General features: G+C 44.2%; 1 protein-coding gene across 13 annotated transcripts in view; it reads right to left on the bottom strand.

Moving 5' to 3' along the window:
* Positions 1-26,591, bottom strand: part of NEDD4L (neural precursor cell expressed, developmentally down-regulated 4-like, E3 ubiquitin protein ligase) — a 366,704-nt gene that overhangs the window by 79,749 nt on the left and 260,364 nt on the right. For all 13 annotated transcript variants that reach the window (XM_025364982.1, XM_025364987.1, XM_025364984.1 and 10 more), the window contains one exon: positions 6,362-6,412. In XM_025364982.1, coding sequence (XP_025220767.1) covers positions 6,362-6,412 — 51 coding nt within the window. The remainder of the gene's footprint in view (positions 1-6,361; positions 6,413-26,591) is intronic.

Raw genomic sequence — 26,591 nt, 5'->3', positions numbered from 1 at the left:
CAATATTCCCGATAACTTCATGTTTTAGATACACCTAACTGGATCACAGAGAATATATTTTGGATTTTAGAATGTGGCACCACTGAATGTGGTTCTTCACCTGGTACCTGACAGTCCACGGAACTGATCTACTGGAGATCCACTAGATGTCACTATCCACACCGGGTTTTAGAAGCCAGCCCCAGCCACAGACAAATGACAAAATTATAGCTGTCATTGCCAAGTATAATTTCTAACTGCAGGGTGTGGCCTCAGTCGCACAGAGCTGATTAACTTCGGAGAACCAGCGGTCACTGATGGGTACCCTGCTATATGCCTGTGACTCGAGACACATACGAGTGGAGTAAACAGAAGAATATACAAGATTTAATCTTTGAGGGCAACTTTGTTTTTTGCATTAAAATCTCACATCATCAGCCTAAGAGAACTGAAAGACTATCTCCTGCACAGAGATCACCCCAGGAAGCAGCACCAATCGACCTTTGTGCCAGGCAATATTCTTGGCACAAAGGTCGATTGGTGCTGAGGTTTAGTTCATGAGGCTATGAGTACAAGTAGGGTATTTGTTCATTTTTAAAGAAATCGGTGTTCATTTGATTGTGCGAAGTTGGTTGGCCTACCAAAGCAGGAAACTGGAAAAATAAGTGTGACTATTTCATTAATCTTAAAATACTATATATGCAGTAAAACCTCAAATACCTAGACCCTTCAATTAAACACAATTTCAAATACTTTTATAGTAAGATTATAGTAAGAGATAAACCACAGTCCAGTGATTTACTGTATCAGGTTTGTGTGTGCATGCATGCACACATGTGTATGTACGTATGCGCTTCTATTTGAAATGTTATCTGTTTATGTCATTCTCTGCTTTAAACTCTCAATGGGTTCCTACTCCTCTCATAATAAACTGGAAATTCTTTCCTGTGACCTAGAAGGCCAACTATAATCTGGCTTTGAATGACCTTTAACCTCATTGGGAACCAGTCTCTCTCTTCCTTCCTTGTACTCCCAACCATCCTGTCCTCATCTGCCATGGATGCAGATTGTATGTCCTGCAGAAGGGCCGATGCACAGGCAGGTCCCTCTGCTGGACAACTCTGACTCCAGATGGCATGGCTGTTTCCTCTTGGCATCCAAGTAGGAGATCCCAGGTCACATCCTCAGAGTTCCCACCATCAGCCACCCTTATCACCCCCCTAGCCTATTGTCCTGCTGTAGCTTCCTCATATCACTGTCTGAAAGTGCGTGTTCATTTGTTGACGTATTAGTTTATCATCCATCACTTCCAGAATGTGAGCCCATGAGAACAGAGACTTGAATTTGCTCACCATTGGATCGTTGGTGCCAAGAATATTGCCTGGCACAAAGTAGGTACTCATGTAAGCACTCAGTTCAACTGATCTGTAGTAAACTACGGAGGTTCTCAAAATTCACTATCGTTGAATGAAGTAAATTATATTTTCTAGACTGTTCTTATGAGGCAGTAATAAGCATACATTTTGAAAATATTTTCTACCAAAAGGTTTGTAAATATATATAAGGAAATAAATGGAAAATTTATTAAGAAAACTATTGCTGGTTTTCCTTCCTTTTTTCATTTATTTAGCCAACATTTATTTATTTAATTTAGAGACAGGTCATCTTCTGCTGTCCAGGCTGGAATACAGGGGCACAATCACAGCTCACTGCAGCCTTGACCTCCTGGGCTCAAGTGATCCTCCCACCTCAGCCTCCGAAGTAGCTGGGACCACAGGTGTGTGTACTCTGCCTGGCTAATATTTTTATTTTTTATAGACATGGGGGTCTTCCTATGTTGCCCAGGCTGGTCTCAAACTCCTGAGCTCAAAAAAATCCTCCTGCCTTGGCCTCCCAAAGTGCTGGGATTACAGGTATAAGCCACCATGCCCTGTCAACCAATGAATAATTTGAGAGCAATATTATGTGAATGACATGTGGATACAACATGGTATACCAGCCCTTATGGTTACAATTACAAGGGAAGAGCCATTGTGTCAACAATCCACTAGAAGCTAAGGCAGAACAAATTCACTGACATAGAGAGGTGACATTCTGTGAGACTTGGGGTACAGTGAAGATGCTGACTCTGACTTGGAAATCAAAATGATTTTGGATGTGGAGTCAGATACAGGGTGACGGGAAGGCTTTGAGAGGTGGAGAATTGGGAGAAAGAACTGTTTAAATATAGGAAATCAAACAGTATGACAAAGCCTACAGGATCACCAGTGGGCATGAGCCATCTAAGAGCAGCAGAGAACATGCAAGAGAGTGAAGAGGGAAAAACCATGGAGCTTGGAGGGACTCTGAACGTGAGTCTGTCCATGCCCTGTGCAGCTTGAATGACTGATGCCACACAGGTCAAAAGGCAGATATCCCAGGTTTGCGTCCTGGCTTTGTTACTTACAGAGCCGAGTGGCTAAGGGCAAGTTCCTTACCTCTCTTCGCCTCAGTGTCCTCATCTATAAAATGGGGCTGTAACCGTATCTTACAGGGCTGTTGTGAGGATCAAACCAATCAACTGAGTTGGTTTCTATAAAGTTCTCAAGGGCACCTGGCACACTCAGCAAACACTGGCCATGTTCACTGGCCAATTCTACATGTTCATGTCACTTGTCAGTACTGCCAACTCAATGCCAAGCAGTAACAGTTCGGGCATTAAAAATGAAAGTTCACCTTCATGGAAATTCTCTAGCCTGAATTAGAAGATGATCTTATAGATAACTACAAGATTCTTCTTGGCATTCATCCAGGTTCCAACCTGATCCTGTTCCCTGGAGCAGAGGCGAGTGGAGATTCCCAGGATGGCACTGAGGGTGCTCCTGGGGGAAAGCCATCTTCAACAGACTGCTGCAAACAGTGCTATTGGCCCCAATAGCCACAATGTTGCCCCTGTTCCAGGGTAAAAGCACTCAGAAGAAACTCTGGATACACAGTACTTTCATCTTGAAAGAGAGTAGTTGCTTTCAGCCTAGGTGTACTCACTATGGAATGGAGTGAAATAAAGGATTCTGCAGGCAAACGGAAGGAGAGAGCCCTGCGGGTCCCTAGACTCAAAACCTGGATGCAACCACCGCAAGCATGTAAGCCTTGGGCGAATCCACCCCATGCCCACATCCTTGACCACACCACAGGCTCACAATGATGCTGGACACCCAGGGTCAGATCCAGCACCACCAATGACCTGCTTATTGCTGGGCAAGTCCCCTCCCTCTATGGGCCCAGGCTTTTTCACCTGGAATATACTGGGAGCGAATCAGTGTCTCTTGAGTCCCTCCTAACTCCATGACTTTGAATTCTGTACTCATGAGAGGGAACCATCAGCCTGCTACCTGCTACCAGCCATAAACTTATACAAGGGGGGTAAAAGGATGTTGATCAGCTGAGCTACCTTCAAGCACAGGCAGGGCATCAAATAATACCACCACCCTGAAAACGCCTCATCTATGAAAATTTAAATTCCTGAGTGAGCCATGGTTGTCTTAAGTGGCACATGACTGGGATTTAGAAATCTTAATGTTTTAAAATAGCTCTCTTTGCCCCACTGCCTTTCCCAGGGACAAAGATATTTTGTGGCTGGGCAAAGGTGGGTTGCTGAGGGCTCCAGGGGAAGGGGAGACAGAGCTGACAAGTCAAGAGGCAGGTGCAACAGACAGACACCTGCCAGAAATCTCACTCTGTGTTAATACAGATCTCGCAGTTCTCTTTACCTCTAAATAACTAATAGATACAAGTTATCAAATATCATATGAACTTTTAGGCAACGATGCACTGAATGTAACAGACAAATGTGAAAACGGTAGTTGAAAAAAGTCAACGATGGTACAATTAAAGCTAAGTTTGCTCTTGGTCTCTCAATGTAAAAGCAAAAGGAGAGCTTTCTCTGTCTCCAAGGCTGGAGTGCAGTGGTACAACCATGGCTCAGTGTAGTAATGACCTCCCATGCTCAAGTGATCCTCCCACCTCAACCTTCCAAACAGTTGGGACAACAGGCATGTGCCACCAGGCTGGGTTAATCTTTAAGTTTCTCTAGAGAGACAGGGTCTTGCCATGTTGCCCAGGCTGGTCTCGAACTCCTGCCTTGGGCTCCCAAAGTGCTGGGATTACAGGCAGGAGCCACTTCGCCTGGTCTGCCTATTTCCTTTTCTCTAAACTTTGGTGGTTTTGACAAATTTTGAATCTGCAGACTGTAAATAATCCACCTTGACAATGGTCATATACTAATCAAGAACATAGCATCCATAATTCACTCCACAAAATACTCGTATGCTCCCACCCTCTCCACTCACACTTGTGTGCTATCACACAAAAAAGAATGCCACTGTAATTTCCCGATGAGCGTCCTCTACACATGACCAAACACACACACGAGAATACTTGAAATACCGGATTCAAAAGCCACGTGCATTCAGAACATGCTACTTGGGTTCTACCGCCACATGAATAAATAATATACCTTCACACCTCTCCTTTTGTTTTCTTTGTGGTCCATCTCCCTGACTGTAGTTGGCTGCAAACAGCTAGTGAGTTTTAAGTATGGAGGTGAAGCACTCCACTGCAAGTTACCCTCTGGGCACACGAATAACTAGAGGCACTCGGTCCTCTCTGGCATTCACGGCTCTACCCTCTGTAATCTATTCCCGCCTTGCACCTCCGCACTGCTTCCTTCTTTGGAGGCTCACTGACGCTGCCTCCACTCAGAATCCAAAGCTAAACTATTCTTTCTGCTGACTTGGTCTCGGAGGACAAACCTTTTTCTATTTTCTGGGAGCCCTGCTCAACCTTTTAACACCAAGCACCACTCACTCACTCAAACAAGAGCTTGTTGGAGCAAGGTTTTTAAACATGTCACTTTTGCCTCTTGGAGAATATTAGAATATGTGCCTCTCAGAAAATAATTTCCCTTGGCTAAGATGTGGTTTTTACATTAGGGAAAGGGTCGCTGGAGGTGTCCAGAGAAGAGCTGGCCCATCAACCAACACTGTCCAAAAGTGTGAGAGGATCACAGCTTCAGTTTGAAGAACATACACAGAACACCTCTCAATGTAGAAGTATGTGACGCCTTTCCTCACAAAAGGTGAAATAGTCACGTTCTCCTAATGTGACCTGAAAAGAATAGTCAGGTTTCTGATGGCTCATGGAATAGGTCTCACGCAGAAGCCCCATGCAGGCCCCTCCCGTAGCACCCTGGAGCTTCAGATTTTTATAAAGAAACAAACAAGCTATTTTAAGAATATCACTTTCACTTCCAGTCCTTTGGAACCTTGCAACCTTTCTTCCTTAACAGCTCCCCTGAGTGAGTAAGAGTCAATTACTTGCTATCACCTTCCTTCACAACACATCTTCAAAGCTTCCTTGGTAAGATACAATCTTTCCTGGTATTTAACATATGGAAACAGCCATAATTTCCACACAGCAGGAAGCTTAATGCTAGGGCGTTAAGTCACTTTAGTTTATAGACTAGTTATGCTACTTGCTCACACAAAGCATTTAAAAAAATAACACAATGCCCTTGTAAGGCAGAAACATTCGCCTTTCCTCTCTCAGCTGCTACTTCTATCACGCCATGCTGCCCAGGGAGGAAGGCCAGGAGGAAGGCTGGGACAAGCTGGAAAACTGAAGCTGGAATAGGAGCTAGGGATCCACCTTTCTCCAGGTCCTACCCCTACATTCTGTCTGCCCGGCCTCCTGTTTCGGGTGACAGCTCTCATGCCCGTCACTAGTCAACAGCCTCGACTGCTCTGCTACTTGGAGCAGAGAGAAATGGCAGCGCCACACATGCTAACTCAGTGCGTGTTCCAGCGAGGGTGGGGTGTTCCCAGCTGACAAGTTCACTCAGAATGAACAGGCTCTTCTTTTGTCTCCATGCTGACTGAGAAAGCCAGACACCAAAATCTGGGAAATGCTATTATGGCTTGTGCAGAGGTATCCAAGAGAAACGGCATGCGCAGTTCCAGACAAAGAGCGCAAACATCTGATGGGACCCGGAGGATGCATTAGGAAGCAGAGACAGTAAGCGACAAGAAGGGAGGCCTGAGTAAAGGAGGTGTCTGTTTTATAAGATGTGATACACAAAGGTGGAGCAGCTGAAGTGCAGAAAAGAGAAGAGCTGGTGGATGGGAACGCATGTGCACGACGCAGGCACCCTTGACTCTTACAGCCAGCTTCTCCTCCATCCCCTTGACAGGACCACTTTCCACAAAGGACTAGGGCCACAGCACACATGCTTCATTTCAGCCTTCTCCACTGTGGTGAAGAAATACCACTCTGAAAATACGCCGACTACAAACAGTTAGAAACCCCCGCCCCCAGCACGCAGCAGCAAACATGAGACTGTCCTTACCGGAAGGTGACTAAGGGGCACGTCCACCTGGCCCAGGAAGTCGTCTCGTGTCTGTTAGGAAGAGAACAAAGAGTTAGTGTTTCCATCTCTTCACCAAGTGTCAGCATTTCCTAAAAATGTTTTATCATGAATAGAGACGAAGGTCCAGGGCCTGGCACTGGAATGTGGAGGGCGGAAGGCCCCGAGGAGACACGAGTAACCACGCCCCAGGAGACCAGGAGCCTGTGCGCCTGGACTGAGCTGGCTGAGATTCTGTTTGGTGTCTGCTACCAAGCAGAATGCTAAGGAAGCCTCTGTAGAAGCTGGGAGAACACGATCAGTGAGGGAAGAGACAGGCAGGGCCACAGAGGGTTTGAGGGCACAGCTGGGTCCAGCTGAAAGAGAAGATGGCAAAGAAATGCTAGGAACATTTTAACAAGTGTTTACTGATCCAATGCTAAAAACTAGAGAGCTTCTTGAGAGCTGAGAGCCAGCGGAAACAGTGTATGGCCTAGTTATGAATGCATCCTACAAACTGCATCTCACAAAAAAATACACACACTTTTAAAATCCAGTAAGTACACTGCTTTTTGATTTAGTAAGTGCACTGCTTCAGAATCCACGTTTATGGATCAGGTCCTGCTAATTTTTGGACACACCATGCCTCTCCCTCTCCACATCTACCATACTGCACGTATCTCTCCCGACTTCAAAGAGGCCCAGGTGAAAAATCATCTGGAGACACACGCTAGTTCCCTCTCAGGCTCTGGGAGTCATCTGGGAAGTCATGATTCAGCTCCAGGGGTCACTGGCCTGGACCACAGGGTGTCTAACAGACCATAGTCACATTATGTCCCTCAGTTACGGTGCTTGTGGCATGGCCTCTGATGTTCAGATGACCCAAGAAGCAAACTGGGACACAATGACTTTGCTGCTCTCATATAAAAATATGCAGCTGGTTCCACCACATTCAAAATGCACAAAAGTCTGGCAGTTCTTTAGATGTGATCAGACCAGTCCCATAGCTAGCTTGAGCCACCCAAGAAGGAATCCAGCCTACCTTGAGCTGAATCCTGGCCTCTTATTTCTCCTCTGCTAGTTTCCAGAGAAAGTTTCTAATTCACAGATGCTACTTTTCAAGTGTACTTGCAAAGCATTCTCTTCTTCCATTTAAAAGGAAGCAGCAGGTAAATATGAATGAGATTTATTGAAATGACTCGCTCCAAGCTTAGGAATTCCTTTTAGATAATTGAAAAAATTTGATGAACTGGAAAGCCATCTGTCTCCTCTAAACAATCCATACAGGATAACAAAAAAATCAAAGTTACCACGGTTTAGGTATGCATGAAGAATGAGACTAGTCCCAATCCTTTTGATGAGATTTTCATTTCTTTTACTTTCTTAGCTGTATCTGCTACAACTCAACATGGAGAGGCCTCATCTAGCATAAAGCGGTAAAGAGAGTGCCCATAGATTCTGTATGTCTTACCAAGAGCAGCAGTCAGCAGAAGGCCTTGAGAATAATGACAGCCTTGCTCTCCAGCTCTCAGACCTAATCACGCTGCCCCAGTGACTCACACCAATGACAGTTACACAAGGAGTTAGGCAGTGTGCCTGTTAGTTCTCTATTTGGCTGATTTCACTTTTTTTTTTTTTTTAGATGGAGTCTCTCGCTTTGTCACCCAGGCTGGAGTGCAGTGGTGCGATCTCAGCTCACTGCAACCTCCGCCTCCTGGGTTCAAGCGATTCTCCTGCCTCAACCTCCTGAGTAATTGGGACTACAGGCATACACCACCACGCCCAGCTAATTTTTGTATGTTTAGCAGAGATGGGGTTTCACCACGTTGGCCAGGCTGGTCTCGAACTCCTGACCTCCAACGATCTGCCTGCCTTGACCTCCCAAAGTGCTAGGATTACAGGCGTGAGTCACCACGCCTGGGCTGCTTTTGCTGTAATTTTAAAGCTAATATAAATATCAGTTAACTGTACTATTAAAAAAAGGAAATTCACTGAATATTGACCATAAATTGTCTGCTTAATGTGAGCAGAGTAGTGTGGCCACTTGCCACCTCTCCTCCTGCTGCTACGGCTGCTAACATGGGAAAGAAAAGACAACCAGCAAAAGGACAAGACAATCTTATTCAAAGCTGTTTCACAAGCTTTGAAAGGCTGCCCCTGAACCATTAACCTAAGTGCATTTCAACAAAACTTCACAAAATATCTACATGCCCATGTTGTTTTGCCAGGGAGACATTTGAGTTCCAAACTGATAAAACAGGTTAAAGCTTTGCCCAGACACCAAAAGACAGGCACCCAGTACTAACAGCTGGCAGCCGGTCTTTACACAGTGCTCCCTGTCTGTGGGCTCTGTGCCAAGGCTGCGTCTAGTCCTCGCAATAACCTTCAGAGGCAGGTACAATGATTGTGCCCATTTTACAGATGGGAAACCAGAGAGGTGTGCGGCTGAGGTGCCCATCAGCCTGTGCCCTTAACTACACTGTGTGCCGTATGTCGGCAACTGGCAGGAAAGCAAGGTGGTACCAGCTCTGGGCTTCCCACTGGATGCTGGCTTTAAACAGTGTGGATGAGAAGGGAGGGATTCTGGTGATGGCACAGTCTGATGAGACTTCAGAGGGTTCTGGTAAAATGCTTATTTGCTATGTTATCTTTACACTACCTCCTCCTCCAACTGTTCCTTTCCTCAAATGGAACATAGTTTACCGAATTCCCTGAGGTACTGCAAAGCCAGGAAACTTCACTTATACCTTTTATCACATGTTCTCATTATGTTAAAAAATTTTTTTAAAACAGTAAAAGATGAGGCAATTCGCCATTAAAGGAAACAGAAGGCTCTTATTCGTTTACATGAAGAGATGGAAATTATTTTTGAAACAAAATAGGGATCAAGTACAGAAATGCACATGGTCAAAATGAACTGGCTTAAACTAGTGTTTCACCAGTCAATGGAAGATGTAGTTGGTTGAGAGATCTAGGTTTCAAAAGATCCCACTGTTGCCAAAACTACAGAAAGTTCAGGCCATGTAAAATATTTAGGTTAGGGATACTACACCGATTAAAAACAAAAATGGCCAGGCATGGTGGCTCGCGCTTGTAATCCCAACACTTTGGAAGGCTGAGACGGGCAGATCACTTGAGGTCAGGAGTTCAAGATCACTCTGGTCAATATGGCGAAATCCCGTCTCTACTAAAAATACAAAATTAGCCAGGAGTGGTGGCTACTGCCTGTTGTCCCAGCTACTTGGGAGGTTGAGGCAGGAGAATCGCTTGAACCCGGGAGGCAGAGGTTGCAGTGAGTTGAAATCCCATCACTTGCACTCCAGCCTGGGAGACAGGGCAAGACTCCATCTCAAAAACAAACAAACAAACAAACAAACAAAAATGTCTTCACCACCGCAGAGGAGATCTAACGGGATCAGAGAACCTCCCGGTGACTTTATGCCACGGGGAGGAGCAGGCATGCTGAAGGAACACCTCTGTTTGATGTTAAGAGGAACTGGGAGGTGTGCTAGTGTGCAGGATTCTGCCTGTGGGCCCTGGAGGGACAACGTTTGAGGCCATCCCAGCACCCTTAGGTCATCACCACCACAGTGCAACATCTCATACCAACATTATAAAAGCATTAATCAAATCAATTTTTAATGATTTCCAACACAAAATTATTTCCATCCAGCATCAAGTTAACTATAATAGCCTCCAAAACTAAATTAACTTCAACCCGTATGGTGAACACTGGTATTTCTTGTGGTTATTTTTAAGTGGTAAAATGCTGTCAATTTCCAAGCCGTTACTTGCCATACAACTCTCAAGGCTGAAAATGCGCCCTTTAGTAACAAAATAATAAATGCTCCCTTCTAATGAGCCATCAAATATTTTCCCAGTGAAATGACAATGTAGAATGGAGCCCCTGAAACGTGTACTATCAGGTGAAACAAAAATTCATATTCTGATATTGGAAAAGTTACATACACAAATAAAACACTGTCTCTTTTAGAGCTTGTGCGGTAAATACTGATGAACTACATTCAGGACTGCCGCCCTCCCCTTTAAAAATCACTATTAAGTAAGAAGACGGGGACAAGTGGGAGCCCTGTTCATGCAGAGGGGTATGCTGCCACCGAGGGTGGATGCCACCAGGACCCTGAAGCCCGGGGACTATTATAATCACTCCAGTAGAAGAGATTGTAGCCTGTGGGCATTTCCCCAGATGTGAGTGCACACTAGGTCAAAGCTGTCAGCACTGACGTGGATGCCAGGCTTAGATGTCCTCACAAAATACTCAAGACTCAATTTCTCAAAGAACACATCCATTCAAAAAACAAACAAACAAACAAAAAAACCAAAACCACAGGAACTCTTATCTTTAGGGTAGAACCGTACTTGGAGGACGTGATTCAAATCTTGCTATACACCAATGACCACCTCACCCTATTCCTTTCAAGACAGAGGCGGTGGTAGCAGGATTGGGTGCACAGTGAACTTCACATGGAAGCTCAAAGGGAGAGCATCTGACTGTGCAGAAAGACAAGTATTAAAAGAAGGAAGGGCTACCCACAGGTCACACTGGGGTCCTAAAGACCCCCAGCTGGGAGCCCAGGGGGTTGAGGGTGCAAGGAGCTATGATTGTGCCACCACACTCCAGCTGGGGTAACAGAGCAAAAGAATTGGTGATTCTTGGTAAAATGACCCATATGTATTCCTGGAGCTATGTACCAAGGTAATATTTTTAAGTTATGAGTTACAATCCCACAAATGGGACACAGGAAGTATTTTTTAAAGTTAAGCATAATATAGAACAGAAAATATCAGTGCCTCACATAAAACACAGGTATGTACCATTTTGAGGAACTCATCTCAGTTATATACATATATAAATGTGTGTACTAAGTTGTGATCTAAGGTTAATTTCTTTTTGTGTGCCATCAAAAGAATTAGAAAGCCACTCAACTACAGAAAATGAAAACCATCCACTATTACCAACTGTCTGGGGTTTCTTTTTTTCTTTTTTCTTTTTTTTGTTGAGACGGAGTCTCGCTCTGTCACCCAGGCTGGAGTGCTGTGGCTGGATCTCAGCTCACTGCAAGCTCCACCTCCCGGGTTTACGCCATTCTCCTGCCTCAGCCTCCCAAGTAGCTGGGACTACAGGCGCCCGCCACCTCGTAGTGATTTCAAAAAAAAGAAGTTTAGAGTTTCTTAAGACAAATGGAAGAGAACTGTAGAGAATTTAGAACATAGGTCAGACAATAACAGAATGTAAGCATAAAGCAAAGACAGCATATGATCAGATCTTTGTATGTTACAGGTCGAGGTAAATATCACAGCTGCCTCCAACACGAAGCCAGAAAAACAACCTGGGCTTTCCCAGCAGACTAGTGAGTGCAGCTACCCCATGAGCTGCTCCATTCCAAGCACAGGCCTCCGCAGGCTGGCCCCAGTGCTGACAGAGGCCCTCAGCAAAGCATGATGCCAGCTTTGGCATTACAGAGAAAAGGAAGGAAGAATGTTCCTTTTCCTCCTTCCACTTATCAGGCACATCAGCTTCTATCACACAATCAGAGCAGGGCTGTGGTTCAGGAAGAGGTAAAATGTGAGTGTGGTTCCACCCACACTAGGCATTGCATAACCCAAGGAATGTTTCTGCACCTGGGCGGTGCCTCTGCCTTTCAAGGTGAATAGATTCAAAATATGTCACTGAAATTACCTTAAATAAGAGCCAAGTGGTATTCAAATAAAGAAAAAAGTGTGATGACATATTCTCTGAATGCACATACCCTACCAAAATTCACTTCGTATGCACCAGAACACAAAACCCAAACAAAATTCAAGTACTTTTTGGTAAACACACACAGGGCTTTTACATGGCCAGCTCCTCTGCTATTTAGTTTTTAAGAAGTAAGGGACAAAATCTGCCATCCTGTTATACAGAGTATGGTGTGTCCTAGAGACACTGGTTCTTATTTATAACAACAAACAAGACCTCCATGTCAACAAAGTGTCAGAGCAAATCTGCAGGACTTTTACAGGTCTGAGGAAAACCATGCTGGAAGGCAGCAGAACTCAACCCTGCTGGCTGCACCTACAACCAGGAAGGCCATCTATGTTGAGGAATGCTTATTACTGAAGTTTAAAAAAGTCAACTGAAGTTGGAGAGAGAGCGAGCGAGAGAGCAAGAGTGAGAGCGAGAGTGAGCGCAAGCGAAGAACAACTGTGCTTGCAGAGATTGCAGCAGACCTGCAATAGCACCTGGCTTTAACCCCAAAGCATAACTAGACCAGTATAATCGGGGCGGTGAGAAGACACTCCTTTGAGGGCTCAGAGGGAGTCCTGGTGGCTCCAGGTACTCAGCTACGACATCAGGGGATGAGGTGTGCCTGATGTCCCACCTCCCTCTGGGTGGGTGGAGGTGGTTCAAGCACACTCAGTTCTCTGCCCCACTCCAAATATAAGCATATCCCAGGGGTGGGGTCAACTAATGGCCACAAGAATTACCAATTTTTTTTTTTTTTTTGCAATAGGAGCACTTGATAATCTGAACTTAAGACCCAGGAAACTGGGGGTGCGAACACTGGGATAGGACTCTGCCAACTAGATGCCCAGGTGAGCAGCACTGTTGTGCTTAGGAGCTTTTCCTCCTCAGCGCCTTCAGGCAGGGCTCAGCCACAGGCAGGAGGCATCTCTCCCCGCACATCCTCATCTGGACTGTCCACGGTTCAAGTGCTCAGCAGCCACAGGGTCTGGGGGCTTTGGAGCTCTGGACAGGACAGGACAACACAGTTCTGCCACGTAGCAGAGGCACGAGCAGAATGCTGCAGGGACACCTTGGGGGAGTGACAGATTCTGCCAAGGGAAGGCCAGGGATGACCATGCAGGACATAACTCCAAGCAGGGTCCTGAGGCAGGAGTATGCAGGGAGGACAGGAGTGGCCAGCACGGGAGCATCCGGCTGAGGGCTTGCTGACCAAAAGGTCCATGTCACCGATGAGGCGTGGCGGGGAGGGAAGCTGAGGCCGGGCCTCAGGGTCCCATATGGCTTGCTCTCTCAAGAGGACCGTCTCCTGGGGCAAGCGAAGACGCATGAGGACATTAAACAGGGAATAACTGGCAAGGACTGTGTCCCAAAAAGGTGCCTGAGCAGGAGAGCTGACTGGAGAGAGAGCACTAAGGACAGCGCTGAGGACAGCGTGAAGTCACCCAGTTGAGCACCACAAGGGTGCGGCCCACTCAGGACACGGAAGGTGTGGTGTTCCCGCAGAAGGGTTCCGCTCAGGGATGCTTCGTGTCAGCAGGTGTTTGTTCGCTGGGTGATGAGGGCATCAGGTAATGCCCACTAAGGCCTCAGTGCAGTGCCCATCAGGAGGGCTGGGAGCTGCAGACCAGCATTACTGACTTGACACTGACACAAAGCAAACGTGGAGGATGGCGGAGGAAGAAGTAGCCCAAGGGAGGTGTGGCCAGGTCACTGCCTGAGACTCGCACTGAGCGCGGGACTGGCTATCCCACCATCCAGGCACGGAAGCTGCCTGCAGCACAGTCCATACTGCCTGTCACCCTGACAGTCACCGCCTTTATTCTCCTCTCTGTGAAGACATGTCTTCCCCTTTCACCCAGACATGCTTGGTTACAGATCTAGGGGAAACAACTGCCTCTTGAATGTTGTACTTTTTCAGAGGAGGGAAGAAGCCAGAGCTTGCCATGCTTACAGGTTCTGGGGCACAGCCTGGCATCACAGTTATCTGTTACATCTACTCCAAAGCTGTCCAGCTGCACAATGCCACTGACAGCTTCTTACAAGGTTATTTTATTTTTGCAAAAAATGCAGATGTAGAAACCCCTCAGGTATTACTGGGGTCCTGTTATTAATTGTTCCTCCACTGTCTTTCTTGTGAAAGAAATGCTAAATGTATTTGCTGAATAAACTGAAACATTTTAATGAATATAATATACTAAAAATAAGGCAAACATTTACATATATTCTACTTCTTACAAAGCAAACTGATATGAGATTGAACTTAATTTAAAAGTTAATTTGAAAGTTAATTTAGAAGGAAAATGTGTCACTGGGTTCTCTTTATAATATTGTTTAATTTTGTGCTTCTGGTTTTATGGTGCAATTTGTCTTAATTTCTCAAGATTTCAGGATAATTTTACCAGGATAAGTGTCACTTTTCTACTCTTTTAAAATCAAATCTTCTGCAAGCAATTTTAATACCAGATTAAACGTATCAAGGAAAAAATAGCAATGATACTTCTAGATCCTATATTTTTTCTCTGAACTTAACTACCAAAGAACAGATCTTAATCTCAAATACTGAATGACAGACACTCTTAGTAACCATGCGGTGTCAAGAAATGATTTGGATTTGGGTAAAAGTAACCCTAAGTACACCAGCAGTTCAATGCCAGTTTTTACTTTGATTTCATTTTCATATTTATTGCTAAAAGCTCTTCCTCACATATCTCAGGGCATCTGAACCTCACAGTCCATCCCACTGCCTGGCTGGCTCATAGTTGGGATATGTGGAATGTCACAAGCCAGCAACAACAAATTACATGGCAATGGAAGTGCTGCGTGGTTTTATTCTTGAATTGTAATTACCGAAGGCTCTGAACTAGAGTCATATAGGTTTATGCAAGGACACTAGCTAACTTTTCATAAAGTCTCCATTAAACAGCCTCAATGCAAGCATTGGCATCCTAGTTAGATCTGTTGCAGGACTTCTCCTTAGTTCAGCTAAAGAGGGGTCCTCGTCACATGACCACAAAAAATTAGGCTCACAATTTAAAGGGTGAGAAAAACGGGACTTATTGGACAAAAAGGAAAAAAAGGAAGGCAGGAACTCTCTGCAAAGCTGGAGTCCTGCCAGTGTGCTTCCTGCCTCACAGACTGCCTAGGCGACAAGAATGAAATTCCATTTCAAAAAAAAGAAGAAAGAAACTTGCCCAAGGTCACAGAGCTAGTAGGGAGTGGCCAAAACATGAACCCAGGCAGTCTTCCATCGTGATGGAGAAGCTGTACTTCATGCACCAGAGTTGTAAGGAAAACATGAACAGGCTCCCCCAATCCCTGCTCAAAAATCTTAGTATGCTATGTTGTCATCCCCAACTCCATATCCCCTCATGAATTACGCTTGCCAAATCTTGCCATGTGCCCTCTTCCCTCATCTATATTTTAATATAAAAACGAAATGAGTAACATATAAGTTTGAAAGAGAAAACAAATGGAACAGAATAGTTTTTATTCTTTTACTTCACTCCACCCATGCCCTACCCCCCGCCCACACCCGGTATCTTTTAAAGCAGAGCTCTTCAAACTGGAGCATGCACAGCTCTAGGGATATACAAAGACTTTCCAGGGGACTCAGACATGGGCAATTCTAAAGAAATCATTTTCTAGATCCTTCCATATGTCCTCTTCCTTGAAACCGATCTGGCCTGAGAATAGTGCTTACCTTCTGCAGCTCTCCTTTCCTGCTTCCCCTTTCTAAACTAAACCACAACCTTCCATCCCTGCCTTTCCAAAGAAAGACGTACTCCTCACCCTTCTTGAATCATACCCCATGGTCCACTTTGCTGGGTATAAAAGTCTCTGGAGGACAAAATGAATGAAGGAACGGAATCTATCATAAAGTCAAGTCATTAACTAGGTTGTTATAAAAACATTTCCCTGAAAACTCCTAAGTAGTTAAAGCCAAGTCCCCCCGCTCCCTCCCCACCCCGCCCCACACCACATAACAATTTTAGATGACAACAATGGAAAAGAAAAATTCCTTCTTTCCACACATTAGGTTGATGAGAAGAGTGTGTAGAGGAAAACTTCAAAGCTCTGTAAAACAAATTAAGCAAAAGATTATACGTATTTTGAAAGTATACCATATAAAACAAGGATATCCAAGGATGAGGAGAAACTTCCATTAACTAGATTTTAGAGTCTAGCAGGTGCTTGTTTAGGCACAGAGTATGGGCCTCCTCCCTACAATCCACAGAAGACACGCTGAGAAACAGGGCCCAACTCACTCTTTTTCTAGTCTCTTGGTGACAGAGTAACACCAGCAGGTACTGGGGCAGAATGCGCAGCACTGAGGTGTGCCGTTAACCAGAATCTTAGACACTGGGCTGCTTAGACACCAGAATCCCTGCGAAGTTCTCAAATCACTGTACTCAGGCCTCACCTCAGAAAATTAAATTTCTGGGGGAGGGGCTCAGTTGTAGGTGTGATTTAAAAGCACTCTACCTTATTCTAATTTTTGGCCAGGGCTGACAACCACTGGGTGAAGCTACCTGTTTTCCTTGTTCACAAAAGAGAAACTATAATTACTTATTAAACTAGTGGAGTGACACCGATCAGCAAATTAATACTAAATTGCAATCTCAGAGTATACAATAGGTTCCCCTCCTTCTCCAGCTCTCCTCACTTGTGCCTCTGCTGTTCTCCTAAATGAGAAATCACTGGACCCATTTACACATGGAGGTAAAAATAACTGCCTGGGCCCAGAATGCAGATGAGATGCAGAAGATGGTGCATTTCTGGCTGTCCCTGTTTGGAACCCCAGCGCTCTGGCCTGATAGGGCTGGGATATTAATAGGAGTAAGATTCACAGGTGTACAAAGCACAGGGATTTCACTAGTCACGGCGAAGGGATATCTGGCTGCCACTCTAATACTGGGGCTGAAAAAACAAATCCCATTTCAAAATAGAATCAGAGAATGTGATCCTTAGGCGGGACCTCAAAAGTCATTTAGTGCAACATATATCTTAGGCTTGTATCCTCATCCATCCCTGCTTTCAAGTGGGTGCTCACCCTGCTTAGCTCTGAACATCATCAGTGATAGGGAGCTACCTACCTAATGGGTTTGTGGAAAGGGGATGGGTTTTGGACATATAGATGGCTAGTTTAAAATCCCATGTCTATCTAGAAGCAGCTGAACAACCAAAGGAAGGTTTCTCAATCACCAAAGGTCAATCTCATCCAAAGTGAGCATAAAAACCACTTTATCTTGCACAGTCATTGATACTAAATGGGACAGTTAGATTCAACAAATGTTCTTTCTTTCTTTTTTAACTGAGACAGAGTCTTGTTATGTTGCCCAGGCTGAACTGCAGTGTCACAAACATAGCTCACTGTAGCTTCAAACTCCTGGGTCCAAGCACTCCTCCCACTTCAGCTTCCTGAGTAGCTAAGACTACAGGCATGTACTACCACATCAGGCTAATATAGATAGATATAATTTTTTTTTTGGTAGAGATAGGGTTTTGACCAGGTGGTCTCAAAATCCTGGGCTTAAGTGATCCTCCCACGTTGGCTTCCCAAAGTGTTGGGATTACAGGTATGAGCCACTGCCCCTAGCCAATAAATGTTACTTCTGACTAGCATATCTCAAAGTCAGCATTATTAACATTTGGAGCTAGATAATTCTTTCTGCAAGGGCCGTCCTGTGCTTCGTAAGGTATTTGGAAGCATCTCTGGCTTCTGCTCATTAGATATAGCAGCAACTGTCACCCCTCAGTTTTGTGCCATCCAAAACTGTCAAATGTCCCTGGGAGTCAGGTGTGGGGGCAGGGGGAAGAAGTGCTTCCAGTTGAGGACTACTGTCCAATCCTCCTCCCTCCCCTCCACTCTGGAAGGTGTCCATTCCATTTTTGGGCAACTCTGTAAGAATGTTCTAGTAATCTGGTGCTCATTTTTCTTTAACTCCGATCTCCTTGAAACATCAAAATAAAAGTAATGTAAGTTTCTGTAACTAGAAAGTGGCAGGACTAGGATTTGAACCAGACTCTCTTTCACTCTAACACTCAAGAGTGAAAGAGTTATTTGTTTCCACTGTTTCTTAGTGGCTAATCTCTACCATGGGTCAGGATGGCTTAATTTGAAGAAAGTTATGTCCTTATCCTCCAGCTGCTTTTCCTTTTGCCCCCAGAGTACTTAAAAAAAGATCAGCAAGCAAAGCTGCACGTACCAGAGTATTTCCTAATTAATGGGTAAAACAGAGAGTGTGACATAGTTCACTACGTGGCTGCCAGGGAAATCCCCAAGAAGCTGAGACCTAAGGCGGAGCTCCTTGCACGACTGAGTTGTGTTTAAGATCAAGAGCAAAAGCTATACAGTTTCCAGAACAAGGAGCCAGGCCACACAGGGCAATAAATGGGAACACACAGTGGGGCTAGCATCAAAGCCAGGAAAGTCCAGGAACATGACAGGGGAAATGTGAGGGTGCTTTAGAGAAAATCCCAGAGGAGCAAAATGCCCCCAATATTAACTTCAATGTCGCATCAAAAGCCTTCAACAATCAAACTACCAAAGACAATAAGAATGAGCATCCTAGGCACCGACCTTTGACTCTTTATGTCTCAAAACACAAGATCAACCTGGCAGAGAAAAGTTCCATTCATTACTCATAAGTTTTCCCAAGAATCACTGTGTACATGGGCTACAATTCAAGTGCCCATGCTTGCAAGTGGTTGTGCACCCCCGCCATTTGGAAAACCCACCAGGATGAGTTAAGTAAGGCCCCAGGAGCAGGGCTGCCCAGTGCTGATGGCAAGTGTCTACTTCACTTTTGCACTCTGATGGCTCTCTTGCCTCACCCTAGTCCCAGTTCTCAAATCCGCTTCTGTTGCACTGCCTGCTCTCTACTGATGACTACAAGGTAGAAGAGAGAAGGAAAGCGCTATCTCCAAGAAGTTCATCATCTTGATGCATGTGTTCAAAGTCACAGGTGGAGATCTGAAGTACGCCATGGAAGGGGTCCTCCCAGGCCTGGGGCATGGAGCCTTGGGTACTGTTGCTTGTTGGGAAAGAGCTAGCTAAATGGGCACCAATCCTTCCCTGGACGAGGGTCCTCATCTGGAAAACGGGGCTAAGACCATCTGCACGTTCTATTTCATAAACTGGTAGATATCTCAGATGTTAGGGTATATGAAAGGCTGCTGCAAGTTACTATTGAATGTTATTAAGCTACTGTTAGTGAATATTTTAAATTGACTGTTGAGAAACAGGAGGAGTAGTGGGTCCCTGCCAAGGCTGGCCAACTGGAAAGCATACAGTTATTTTCAGAAAGCCAGTGGTTCAATTCATCTGGTCTCCAATGAAGGAACTGTTGTGTTGCAGAGTTCAGTGTGTGCAATTTGAGAAACCCTGTTCTATTCTGTGAGGACAAAGTATATGAAAGAGCTTTAAAAAGTGGGATGGAATGTTAGAAAGTATCCCTTAAAAAATAACTTCATGAAGCAATAAAAGGTAGCATAAGGAGCAACATGCAAGACTAAATAAGGCTAAAAACCTTGGTCTAACTTCAAAATGGGGACACTGTCTTGGAATTTTAGAAATGACTTCTTTTTTTCTCCTTTAAAACATTATCTAGTGGGAGGCTATTCACCAATGTACAGACATGATACGCTCATGAGGTGATTTATGTATATACCAGTTGTATGAAACATAAAGCCTACAATCCCAAAGAAAATTGTGTCATCAATAGTAATCTCCTCAGGCTAGACTACAAAAGATTCTGGAATCTACAAAGTAACTGGGACACCAACCAGCATGAATCCAGGAGCTTCAGTGACATTCTCTCACCATGCTGAGGTTCTCAGTGAACCCATGAGCTTCAGTGACATTCTCTCACCATGCTGAGGTTCTCAGTGAATCCCCCAACCACTGGGGCAGGGGCAACAAGGGAACATGATGTGTCCCATCACACTTCCAAGTGCACACTGGTGGGCACCTCTATAGGGTGCCTGTAGGGAACCAAAGGGCATGGCACCAGTGGTAACTCACCTCTGATGACAGAGCTGGGCTTGGGGCCTGGGCACAGTTTCCTGGTCATCCTAAACATTAATAGGTATTCTGCATTCAACTCCATGATATTTCAATGGCTAGAACTAAGGCCGCAGAAATACCCACCACGTTTCTATCTTATGATTCACAGACAACTGCTTGAAAAGCACAGGCTGCTCCAACAGTCACAGGGATCCTGGCAGAACTGTTCGGCTGCACTCACTGACTCTGAGTAAGCTCCTCAGCCTCCTGAGTGTCTCTCAAGTGGAGATAATAGTTTATGATCCAATGCATTATTAGAGGAATCATGAAGATATGCACTAAACTAGCATAAGGCCTAGAAGAGAGCAGATGGCTGAGAGGTAAATTAAACTGTTAAACTGTTATTCTACAGGGTACCTTCCTGGAAAGAAAACTAGAGAGAGTGACACATTGCAGGGAGTACTTAGGAGCTGGCCTACATAGTCACAGCTATATAGACGATTCCCACAAAATTCTAACCTTCCCATTGATCAAAGCGCCCAATTTCATTAAAATTCAACTTCCAATGACTATATTCAGGGGCTGAATTTTACTAGAACACGAGGAGGAGAAGGGATGAGTGAATAGCAATGGCCCAGGAGTTCAGATACTCAGGGCTAAACTGATATATTCAGACACTTAAATGAGCTCTATAGGTTGTCATTCTTTTATCGATTTAATCATTTGAGCTCTTCTTCCATAGTTGAAAGGAAAGAGTACTGAGAGAGTTAAAGGAACCTGGTGCCTAACACACTATGGAACCCAAGGGAAATCATGTAAACTTTCTGTGCTGTATTTCTGTGCTGTATAAAACGTGGGGCTGCGACTCGGCAACTTGAAGATTCTTTATATGTGTACAGTTTTCAGAGCTTATGAGATATACCTTGCTGTAATAATACCAGTTTCCTTTGCCTTTAGTGTCTATTTTGGACAAGGTTTAACTGAAAAAAATTATCTAATAATCTGTAAATCAAGCAATATGCACATACTTTCAATTTAGAAACTGAGGAGCAAATCTAGTAAAGCAGACAGAGATGCACACAGGGGCAAACCCTGCCCACTGGGCTACAGACTCATTCATCCTGGAACCCCCTGCACCTAACACAGCTCAGCATATACTGCAATTCGGTAATACTGCACTGAACTGGGCTGAGACTCTCTGACTGCCATGTGCAAAAAACTCCAAGCATGGCCTCTACAGAGTTTCTCTGCTCCCATTCCTGAATAATTCTGAGAACTGAGTGCTGGGAAAGACAGCAAAATGAGAGTGGCTCCGTATTCTGTCTTTTGCTCTATTCCTGGCCCCGCATCTTTTTGGATGGTGATTTGGTGTAGTTATTTAACTTCTATGAGATCAGCTTCTGCATTTGCAAAGCGGGGATAACAATTACGAAGTGGGGATAACACTGAGAGGTGTTCAGGAGGATGAGCCTGGGAGAGGACTGGTGCACTAGATGGAACGTAGTATTAAATCCAAATACATCCTCAAGAGTACAAAGTGCTGCAAAACTTCCATTTAAGCTTGGGGTGGTAACCCTCCTATTTGCATCAAACAATTAATTTTAAGCTATAAATCAACAACTATTAGCATATACAAGGCACTCACCACTCTGTGCCCAGCACTATTCTAAGAGCTTTGCACAAGTTAGTTCACTTAATCCTCACAACAACCTTATAAGGTAGATGCTATCTATCCCTGTGTTACAAACGAGCATAGTAAAACATAGAAAGGCCTAGTAACTTGTCCAGGGTACACTGTGAGTAAGCAGTGGAGCCAAGATCTAAATTTTCATCCATGACAAGATGTACAGTCTCTGAAGTCACGAATGTGGCTGATTTTACTTTTCAAAGTAAAACCTCCAATTCTTATTTTTTTTTCTTTTTGCTGGATCAAAATCTTGCCCAGACATTGGCACATTCTTGATCGTTCCTTGAGGAGCTAGTCATTGTAACATCTGGCAGATCATAAATGGACCATTTAAGCATTTGGAGGATAAACTATAAATTTGAGCCTTACTTTGGCTACTATCTTGAGAAAAACTGCGAACAGCTGACTGTGAAACTCTTAAAATTTTATTTTTTAAAAAAGATACCAGAAAGCCTTTTTGAAACTCTCCATTACCCCAACCCCAATTCATCTCCCAAAGGGACCAAGATTGGGGAGGAAACTGCCTATCTATTTATGAAATTCAACTTAATCATATCTGTTACAGGACCTCTCTGTAAAAGCTGTCAATGTGTGGGTGAATTGATTCTACCCCTCCATAGACGGTAACTTAGGGCATTTCAAACCCACAGTAAATGGCAACTAGCTCCAAATAGACACTAAAATACATTTAGTGTACACAAAGGTACTAAAAAATGTTTTGATTCATTAGTACATACTGTATTTTTCTTTTCAGGCATCAATCTGTCAAAGAAATACCTTGTTGTCTAGCAGCCAAGAAATGTATCACTGCTATTCATATGCTAAGCTGCAATTCAAGAAGTCAAGGGGACAAAAACACATTTGTTTCAGCCAAGCTCAAGCATCTCCTCTCCCCTCACCCTGCAAAGGGAACTGAAGACAGGAGGTGACACTCGGATAAAGGCACTGATGTGGCACCTTCTCAAATCGCTTATCATGCGGGATGCACACAGTGTGCGAACAATTAGCAGCTTTGTGTAGGAGGAATCCTCTTTTATTCTCTTGAAATTCAAGTGAGAATTTCTAATAAAACAGAATCACAAACTCCAGAATGGTTACTGTGCATACAAGACCAAATTGTGTTGAGCCACAAGCCTTCTTCAGCCTTATCACATGTGTATGTAAATGTGCATATTCTAGTTGAGGAGTGAAAGTCACTGCAAACATTCGAGGGATGTGACTAAAGATAATATTTAGAAGGCAACTGTCATCAATTCAACGTGATGGCTAAGTAATCCTCAGTCATGTCATGAATCAGTATTAGCTACAGCCAGCAACTTAATCACTTATTTATTTAATTTTGCTTTTTGCTGGAAGAAATAATATGCTACGCTGCAATTCAAGAGGACAAAAATACAGTGAGATATTGTCATATAAAATGTAATTTAGGAGCCTGTTCTATATCCAAGGTGACATGATATCCCCAGAAATGTTTGTCATCATGTGCTCAATGGAATGAACCCGAGAGAACAGTGATTACTTAGAAGTGCTGCACTAAAGGGAGCCCATAAACTCACCCAGACCACAAACATGTCGTTTTTTTTTTAAAGGAAAAACGGGGAGAGAGAAGGAAAAGACAAACGTTAAGGCAGTGTTCTAAACACTGCACATGCATTATTTCATTTAATCATCTCAATAATCCTAAGGCAGAAACCATTATTAGTCTTATTTTGAACATCAGAAAAGTGTGGTTTCAAAATGTTAAGTAATTTGCCCAAGTCATATGGTGAATCAAGCCCTAATTGTGCAGTGGAAAATTCAGGATTGTCTTCCATATTGTTGCTGCAGATTTTACTAAGATAACCAGCGTTCCAGGGATAAGCTGAACATCAGGAATTCCCAGAATACTATCAGTATCATGCATTACAACCCAAAGAAATTCAGGTTCCCTTAAAACATATACAGAAAAAAATTTTTTTTTTCTTTTATAGGGATATTTCTATAATTTACACTAAGATATGACATTCATGTAGACAGGGTGAACTAGCACAAATTTAAATTACCCAAAACGGTACAGCATATTATCAGAGATTCATCTACTGTAAATGTAAGTCTCCTTGATTTTATTCTCAATTAGTATCACTGATTTAGATGACTCTAATCATACTTGTTAACCCTGAGACATCATTTTTTAATTGTTTCCCTTCAAGAATTTAAATTGCTATTTTATTGGAGAAAAAGCCACTGAAGAATAGAAAAAGGGATCATCAAAGCACAACAGGGAAGAATAATCAACACAGAAAGGTGCACTTGTAAGAGGGGGCTCCCAGGAAAAGACTCGGAGACAGTGAAAAATTATGGAACAGGAAACAGTCAAATATGGATATGATCACCGAAATCTGTCTCTGGTCAAACGTTCCAACACACAGAGATACCTACCAAGAGAACAGGCGCAGGGGCTTACAAGGACACTTGTTGACTGCATTTGGGGTCCACCCAGCTCATTCAGGACAACGCCCCATATCAGGATCCTTCATTTAATCACATCTGCAGAGGCATTTTCATGTAAGGCAATGCTGACAAGTTCCAGGGGTCAGGACCTAATAAATCTGTGAGCCAGTTTTCAGCCTACAAAGTCTCCTATTTGGGAGATACGGGCTTGGATGCTCACTGCTGGGACCACTATCTGGCTCTCAGGATCAAACACGACCTTTTTCTTATGACTAATTTTACACACACGTCTTCTCTTCCAACAAAACTACAAGCAACCTTGGGGCAAGCAGAGTTTTATGTATCTCTGTATCTCCCACAGTGCTAAGCAACAGCATCAACACGTAGTAAGTTCTCAATAATCACTCAACTCAGCTGCAGGGTAAGATGATCCCTGTAGGACAGAATCTGAATTTTTTGACACTCTCATCCATAAGCTACCCCACCCTTGTTGAAACTGGGAGATAGCAGGCTGAATACTGGCTCACAAAATTTATTAGGTCCTGACCCCTGAAACCTATCAGTGTTACCTTACATGAAAATGCCTTTGCAGATGTGATTAAATGAAAGGTTCTGAAATGGGGGATTGTCCTGGGCCCTAAATGCAATCACAAGTGTCCTTGTTTATTTTTATTTATTTATTTATCCATTTAGAGACAGAATCTCACTCTGTCTCTAAGTGTACCGGTGTGATCTCGGCTCACTGCAACCTCCACCTCCTGGGTTCAAGCAATTCTTGTGCCTCAGCCTCCCAAGTAGCCGGGATTACAGATGAGTGCCAACACACCCGGTAATAATTATTATTTTTTATGTTGAGGCAGAGACTTGCTCTGTTGCCCAGGCTGGAGTGCAGTGGCACGATCTCAGCTCAATGCAACCTCCACCTCCCAGGTTCAAGCAGCTCTCCTGCCTCAGCCTCCCAAATAGCTGAAATTACAGGCATGTACCACCACGCCCGGCTAATTTTTGTATTTTTAGTAGAGACAGGGTTTCACCATGTTGGTCAGGCTGGTCTCAAACTCCTGACCTCAAGTGATCCACCTGCCTTGGCCTCCCAAAGTGCTGGGATTACAGGTGTGAGCCACTGTACCCGGCCCACAAGTGTCCTTCTAAGAGAGATGCAGAAGGAGATCCGACACAGCAGAGGAGGCAAGGCAGCCCTAGCGACCGAGGCTGGAGCCTGCTGGCAGCCCACAGAAGCTGGAGGGAGCAAGCGGCAGATGCGTTCCTAGAGGCTCTGGAGGGAGTGCAGCCCTGCGGACATCCTGACTTCAGTCCAGTGACACCTATTTTGAAGTGGCCTCCAAACCTGTCAAAGGACAAATGTCTGCTGTTTTCCGCCGAACTGGTAGTAGTTTGGTACAGCAGACACTGGGAAACTCAGACATAGGCAAAGACCAATCTAGCTTTACTCCAAAGCCTGCTTTAGGAAGAAAAGACCTGGAGGACTGAGTGATAGATACACCTCATCCCTGGATCAACTAGGAAGCTCTTGCAAGGCTGAAGTGCATAGGGCAATCTCCTTCCTAACTAATAGTGTCTTAAGGTTCCTTATGAACATGTGGGCACCACCAAAATTAAAAATGCTACCTTTGGGTCAAACTTAAATTCCACAAGAGAGATTAGGAGACTGTCTGAAGGTCTGCCCCGAAGAGATCTGACAACTGTGGTATGACTGCGGTCTGGGGGCACACACAAGCTCCCTCTGTCTTGCCCAAATCCTTTTGGTCTGTGCCCACACACCAGGAGTAGCTTTCTTGCTGGAAAAACAAAGGCAATCAAAAATGAAATACTGTTTCACTCACCAAACCAAACTCCTTCAAAAGTCTGCTTAAAACAACTGTTGCCCCTAACCACCCCCCCAAAATAAATCTGTACATTCTGAAGAAAATCTCTATTTTCTGCCAGGAATTTCCCCTAAAAAAATCTTGCCCCCTTTTTATTTGCCTGCCCTGGGTGCCAAAGCGCAGCTGTGAGTGGTTGTGTATCTGCTTATACAGAATCTGCTTCTATCATCCCTTCTCACAGCACAGCACCTGAGCACGCAGCACGGCACTCTACTACTACTCAACATGACACTCAGCTCAGAAAACTGTGCTTTCTGAGGCTATACGATCGACTAAGCTATTTCAAATATTAAAGTATTGAAATTTCATTTAAACTATTTTTTTAAAAGCTCATAGCAGCTTTATTGATAATTGCCAAAAGTTGGGAGCAACCCAGATGTCCTTCAGTAGATGAATGACTAAGCGGCGGCATTTCCAGACAGTGGAATATTATCCCAGCACTAAAAAGAAATGATCTATCAGGCCACGAAGAGGCA

This window comes from Theropithecus gelada, chromosome 18, assembly GCF_003255815.1.
Source record: "Theropithecus gelada isolate Dixy chromosome 18, Tgel_1.0, whole genome shotgun sequence".
NCBI lineage: Eukaryota > Metazoa > Chordata > Mammalia > Primates > Cercopithecidae > Theropithecus > Theropithecus gelada.
Note: the sequence above shows the minus strand (reverse complement) of the source record. Positions and strands in the feature narration are given on the sequence as shown.